At 55.7% G+C, this 6,976-nt stretch overlaps 1 protein-coding gene across 2 annotated transcripts in view; it reads left to right on the top strand.

Moving 5' to 3' along the window:
• The first annotated feature begins 6 nt into the window (after positions 1-6).
• TSC22D3 (TSC22 domain family member 3) overlaps positions 7-6,976 on the top strand; it is a 67,695-nt gene continuing 60,725 nt past the window's right edge. For both annotated transcript variants that reach the window (XM_006025170.2, XM_025205937.1), the window contains exon 1: positions 7-396. In XM_006025170.2, the coding sequence (XP_006025232.1) occupies positions 74-396 (323 nt within the window). In that variant the 5' untranslated portion in view covers positions 7-73. The remainder of the gene's footprint in view (positions 397-6,976) is intronic.

Genomic DNA, 6,976 nt, shown 5'->3' with positions numbered 1-6,976 from the left:
CGGGCCCCCGCTGGTGCCGCAGGCGGGCAGGCTGGAGGGCTTCCCGCCCCCGCCGCGGGGCCGGGGGCCCAGGATGTCCTCGTCGTCCTCGGAGGAGTGCCGCTCGCCCGTGGGGCTGGACTGCTGCAGCTGCTGCCTGGACCTGGCCAACCGCAGCGGCCCGGAGGACGCGGCCGGGGGCAACGGCAACCCCCTGGGCAGCCCCACGGTGAGCAACTTCCGGCAGCTGCGGGAGCAGCTGGTGTGCGAGAACCTCAACGCCGACAAGCTGAGCAGCATCATGCGGCAGGACTCGCTGGAGCCCGTGGTGCGGGACCCCTGCTACCTGCTCAACCAGGGCATCTGCAACCGGAACATCGACCAGACCATGCTCTCCATCCTGCTCTTCTTCCACAGGTGGGTGCCGCTCTGCTGGCCCGGGGCCCTGCCGGGCAGGCAGTGGGGCCACGCGCTGGCCGTGGAGGGCTCTCCATGCTTCTCGGGATCGGGCCCTGCCAGAGCAGGGGCCCCAGGGCTGTGGCGGTTCAGAGCCCAGCACCTGTGTAAGTCTGTCTGGCTCCAGCCTGCATTTTTAGGCACCTAAATACCTGTCCAAATACAGCCCTTGCTGACCCCGTGCTCACTATGCAGTCAGCTCTGGGACTGGTGAGGGCCATGGCCCTGTCGGCTTGGCTCCTGACCGACTCCAAGCCTCCCAGCCTGGAATGAGCAGTGTGAAAATAGCCCTGCTCACACCTGGCTGGGGGGGTTGATCACATAGGACTTGCCAAGTGCAGCCCTTACCTAGCATCCCCGGCAGGCTGTGAGCATGTGGCTGCATCCTTCTGGTGGAGGACAGCGATACTTTTCAGGGTGAGGAGTTGGGGGTGGGGGGTCTGTAGAGCGATGGGCACCGGCTGTGTCTGCTGCTCCTTTTGGGTCAGGCCTGGGAAATCTTTAGTGCAGCTTGCCCTGTGTGTCAGGCTGCTGACTGTGGTGGTGGGGTTACTTGCATAGCTGAGTAGGAGGCAGGTGCAAACCCTTGTGCTGAAATGCTTCTGTCAGACTCCTGTCAGCTCAGATCAAGCATAGCCCTGTGCTTACCTGTTAGAGGAAATGCCATGATCACCACAGTGGCTTCCTAGTCACTTCTGGAGAAAATTGCTCTGCTACCATGAAATAGTACCCGCATAGATAATGCATAGTTAACCTTGGCTTTATGCCCACTTTGTAGAACTGGGAGACTCCTTCCGAGCTTTCTCCTGGGGCCTTATAACTAAGTTCAAGCAAAACTTAGGGGCATCTGAAACCCAAGCCTCCAGGCTTGGGCCTGCAAGTAGGATGCCCGCCAAAGGATTTGGGAACATCTGAAGCCCCAGATGTGGGGGGGAAGATGTTTGTTGGTAGTAAGGCCACTTATGGTTCTGGACTGACTCACGGATTTGGAATTTGTTTTGGCTAATTTGGCTTGGAAAATGGAAAATTTAAATTAAAAAAAATGCTACTGTCCAACTACTGTCCAGCTACCACTAGTGCTGCTCCCTTCCAGGCACTGGCATTGTTCTTGGGGCATGCCAGAGGCATCAAGTCTGCTTTTAGTCATTTGGTTGGCCCCACTCCCCCTCTGGAAACTAAGCTTCACTTTCCTGACCTGCCTTTTCTATGCAGGCAATGTCTGTGAGAGAATGAGCCGTCTCCCATATCTCGTTAACATGCCTTGAAATAGCTTCATCACTTGCTAGGAGAGGGGGACACTGAGGCATGGAGAGGGACCAGCTTTCACACAGTCATGTGCAGTGGCTATGGCAGAGCTAAGAACAGAACCCAGGAGTCCTGGCTGCCACCCTCCTGCTCTGACAATTAGACTACATGCCTCCCTTGGGATAGAGTTTGCTCTCTTTTTTTTTTTTTTTAAGTAAAGACTTGGCCACTGTGACCAAGCTCTAGGAACTGGCAAAGAAAGATCCTGCCTGACCCCAGTCCATCAGTGGTGACTAACTGAGCCCAGCATAAAGATATTGGAGAGCCACCTTTGTGTGTCCCAGATATTCTGGAGAAACTGATACCGCTCTGACTGCTGGGAGCCTGGGGGCCAGGCTGCCAAGGCTTTGGCTGGGCAGGAAGCAGCACCAGCAAAGCAGGGACCAGCTGCTGCCACGGGACTGGTTTCCGTAACTTCCCTTTAGATCTATCTGAAATGTCAGGCCCACTAACTGCCGGCAGGGATCCCCTCTCTACTTCAGGGACCCTTGAAAGGGGGTTGTGGACTGAAAACAGCCTGCTGTCCATCTGAGGGTATGCTCCTGAATAACTTGCCCTCTGAAGCTGTCTCTATGGGGGGGAAACGTGTTGATGCTGTTGTGCAAGGCAGGCTAGAGATGGATGGGAGAGGAGTCTAAGCAGTGAAAACACAAGAGGCAGGAAGTGGGAGTGTGTGTGGTGGTGCAGGGCTCCACCTTAGCTATCAAACCAGCATGATGGAACAAACCAGCTCCCTCACTCTGCATGAGGCTGCCCTGTCATTCTCCCAGCTGTAAGACAGGGCCCTATAACTTTCCCTTTGCCCTATAACTTTCCCCATACCCCACAGCGGGGCCCAGCTCCAGTTCAGTCAATCTCTGGGAGTCTTCTCCGGTTCTGCACACGCAAGCACTGGGCCAAATCAGTGGGAAGAGACAATCCTTTAAGAGAGTGGCTAAAAAGTGTCCAGGTTTACTTAGGAGAAATACTGTGGGGGGTGAAGGGGAGGTTGTGATGAAGTAGCACAGTACAGGTGAAAGCCAGCTGCAGGGAGATCTGTGCATCTGGGAGAGCTGTGTACAGTCAGCAGGCTTGTGTGTGTATAACCACAGTGGAGCTGGGCTGCCCTGGGTTACGGGGAACTGTCCTGTCACTGGCTGCCTCAGCCAGTGCAAATGTACAGAGGCATCTCGCCCTCTTTTCCTACAGCAGGCAGTGATTGGGACTCCCTAGGGGTGAGTCCCTTTTCATATCCCTTTGGCACAGAGCAGGCAGCTGAGGCAAAGGGATGGATGCGACCTTTCCAAGGCCCCCTGCAGTGACAGTCTTCCATTCTGCCAGGCCTGTGCTCCTGCCATTTGGCCAGGCAACTGAAGCACTCCAGCAGCTGTAGATACCAGGTCAGGGACCAGGAGAGGGAGTCTCTATAAAACAAATGTGGAGGGAGAATTGAGCTTAGCAGGTGGCACTGCTGGGACACCCTGCTTCCTCAGGGGAGGTTAATGAACAGAGGAGTGGGGGTGGAGGGTGCACAGTGGGTGTTGTACTGTTGTAGGTGTGTGTATATCACAGCCCTTTCCTGGAATGCCGCAGGCCTATCATACTCTCCCTGGGAGCTGTATTAGTGAGTGCTGGCTCACGTGCGTGAGAGCAGGGTGAGGCAAACAAATGCACACCCATTGCTGTACCTGCCTGCCAGCCTCTGGATACCTCCTCCTGCTTGCCTGGCAGGGCAGCCTGTCCCCACACCCTGCTCCCTTCTGCATGCATCTGCACATTCCTGCATCTCCCTTTGCACACTTGCATGTACTCTCACATTCTGGGCAACAGGAGTGTGCATCATGTTATGTACATGCAATCTGTATGCAGACATGCACATATATATGCACAAACTCTTCTCAACACCTGCTTGCTCAAGCATACATTCACTATTGCATAATGCATATATGTGGATGAGAAGCACTTAGGTGCATGCACACCTGCACAGCACAAGCAGGCGGCTTAGCCTGCAGCATGCGCACCCCCACCCCTACATGCCTGTTCTCCAAACAGCTCACTGCTGCCTGGTGGAGTCAGTGCTATTGGTGACCAGTCAGATGCTGAGGCAGACTGCTTGTTCAGGGACATCCTTCTGGGAGGCATTCTATGTGGGCCTTATGTAACTCAGGCTGCTGCTGAGGTGGAGAAGGGAAGGGCCGGGCCACAAGCCAAGGCAAGAGGCATTCCAGCCCAGTGTAATGGCTGCACGGGTGGGAGGCAGGAGCTGGCTCTCATCTGTAACAAAACCAATCAAGAGGAAAATAGGAGCAAGAAAGTGAGAGGGAGAGATTTCCCTCTCCCAGGGAAACCACAGGCCAATAAATCATTGGCAGTGCAAACAAGGGAGGGAAATCAGACATCATCCTCCAGAGAAGGCTGCTGGAGCACCCAAACCGGAACATTAGAGCTGAGCACAGACCAACCCCTTGCATGAGGGAGAAGGTTGCTGTGCTGGTATATAAGGGTCACATGGGCTGGGCAATGCCAAGCTGCAAGCCACAGGTGCCCCCCCCCCGCCATCCCTCGCCACCTCTGCTAAGTTGGGGTCAGGATTTAGACAGAACCAGCAGCTTGCTGGCATCCCCCTCCCCACACCTCAGTGAGGGTCAGACCTCAGACCCCCCCACCCTGACTGCTTCAGACCCAGTGGTGTTCATATTGGAGGGTGGTGGGTGTCCTTGCAGCTGAAGGACAAGCCTGAGTATCAGCACTTTTGGGTTCTGTGACACTTGCTGTCATGGGCAGCTTTGGCTGTAACATGGGAATAGTAATCCAGACTCGCTCCCTGAAGGAGCCGGGAGGGTCAATTTGTTTGCGTTCATGAAGCACTCATATTTCCATGGGGTGTAGGACAAAGCAGCATCACAGTGCATTGTGTCTCTGGCTGTGTCACACCTGCCACCAGCCTTCCTCTCCTCTCATCTGAGCTGACGGCTCTCTGCATGTAACCCTGCTCCCCCAGCACTGAGGCCTTGGGTGCTATTGCTCTGTTGGGCTGCTGAAGCCAGGAGAATAGGATGAAAGCCCCCAAGACAGAACTTCAGGCCCAGGGCTGCTGCATCGGTTTTGGGCTCTGGCACTGAGGAGGTAGCTCCCACCTGGGGTCAGAGGAAGAAATGCTGGCAACTCTGTGTCCTGCTCTTCTCTACCAGCCTGAACTTTCTCCTTCTGGGTAATGAGGCAAGATAAAGGAGAGGCAATAGCATGGTCAGCATTGTAGGTGCTGGGTGTGGGCATGTTGATAAGCCAAACTATTAAGCACAGGCTGGAGGTTACTGCCACCTGAATGGCACCTTGGCCACACCCTCGGGAAGCATCTGGTAGGTTTACTGTCCCTGGTGATAACAGATTTATTTCCAGCCCAGCAGGGATGGGGGATCTTTAGCAGCAAAGCCTCCAGGGTCAGCATAAAGGTTTATGGATACAAAGCAGGCTCTCTCCAGTAAAGTCAAGCAAGACACAGACCCAGGAGACAGAGCTGAGTTGGAGAGGCCTGGGCGGGAGAGCTGGATCAGATCCTGGGGGTGGTGGACTCTCAGGGGAGACACTTGTGCACTCAGCTCAGCCCCAGGAGTAACTTGGCATCTCCCTTCTGGGAGCAGAGGGCACCTCACTGGGCAGGCTGCAGTGACTCCCTGCTGTTTCACATCCACTGTGCTGCTGCAGCTCCCTGAGAAGTGGGGCCTCATGCAAACCTGCACAAGGTGAAACCCTCCTGCCAGGAGAACAAGTAGAGTCCTGATTTGACTGTGCTTCACATCCCCCACATGCAGGGGCATCAGTGATAGCACTGGATCAGGTCCATCAGCAAGGCCTAGTGACAGGCTGCTCTCTGCAGCACACCTCGACTCAGAACCAGCGCTTGTAGGGAAGACTTGAGCAAAGACAGAAAGAGCTGAAAGTTACAGAACAGAAAGTTGAGGAGCCACGTAGTGTGTCGACTCCAGCAGGATGAAACCGGAGTAACAGGATAAAGTTGTGCAAAGGGAATGGGGGTTGCTGAGAAAATCTCATCACCAAGGTGACCACGGTGGTGTCTCCTAAAGCTGGGGAGAAGCCCCTTTGCTAGAGATATTCAGAACATCAGTGGCTGAGGCCCTGAAGAGTAGTTGATAAGGAATATTGCTGCATTGCACAAGTCCTTGGGGAACCTTCTTCCCGAGCCCTGGCAGAAGGTCAGAGCTTTGCTGTGCTGTCTCCTTTTCTCTGATCCTGTTGTGTGGGTATTTTCCAGTGTGTTGGCACTGTGCTGGTTTTGGATGCATGCAGTATGTAGGGGTGCATTCTCCAAAGGGCCATGCTGCCCAGTGCTGTGGCACCGGATAGCACTGAATGGGCTGGGATGCCAGGTGTACTCTTTAGGAGGCAGATTGTAGTTTTCAGCAACTTGTATCACATTGACAGAAGCCTTTGGTGGACACTGTTGAAAGGGCAGCACAAAGCATCTTAGATGGGCTGTGCATTCCAATAGGGAAGAGTGGGTTTTCCAGCAACAATGAGGTGTTGTATGAGAAAAGGCACGTGTGTGTGCATGCATAACACGTGTGAGGGTGGGCAGGAAGCTTGTGCAATGTGAGCAGTAGCCAGACACTTCTATACTGGCTTCTTTCAGGGTCCAGGCTAGGGATCCTTTGCAGGGTAGTTCTTCCAAGAAGGCATGGAGAGATGACACCACCGCCCTCCCTAAATCGGCTGCCCCTGTGTCTGCCTCTAAGGGGGTTCAGTGCGTTACTCTTGCTGGACCTGAAAGACCAACATGGCTACCAGTTGGGAGCTGCTGGGTCACCAAACTGGGTGTGCCCCATGCTGCACTGACTGGCATGGGCTGGGGCTGTGCACACAAGTGCCTCCAACAACGACCCATGTGGCAGCCTCTCCAAGCCAGCTGCTGGTGGCCACCTGGGTTTTGGGGCACTGCCAGGCTGCTTCGCAGCCCAGAGCTGTGCATGATGACCCTGGGCTCGGCTCCAGAGCTGCCTCCCTGCCCAGCCTGGGGTCCTGTGGCCTCTGGGACCCCTACCCAGGCGCCTACCAGATCAGCGCAGCCCACTCACGGGGCCGCGCACAGGTGCGATCCCGGGCTGGGAGCGCGCCGGGAACCGCCCCGGGGCCGGGCGCTTCAGCCCGCCGCCCCTGCAAGCTGAGCGGCGCGTGCGGGAGGCGGGGGCGGGGTCGGCCGCGGGGTATTCAATTGGGCGGGGGCCGGGGGGTGCTTGGG

The sequence above is a fragment of the Alligator sinensis genome, unplaced genomic scaffold (genome assembly GCF_000455745.1).
Source record: "Alligator sinensis unplaced genomic scaffold, ASM45574v1 scaffold619_1, whole genome shotgun sequence".
Classification (NCBI taxonomy): domain Eukaryota; kingdom Metazoa; phylum Chordata; order Crocodylia; family Alligatoridae; genus Alligator; species Alligator sinensis.
The sequence above is the reverse complement of the archived record's forward strand: the minus strand, read 5'-3'. Positions and strand labels throughout refer to the sequence as shown.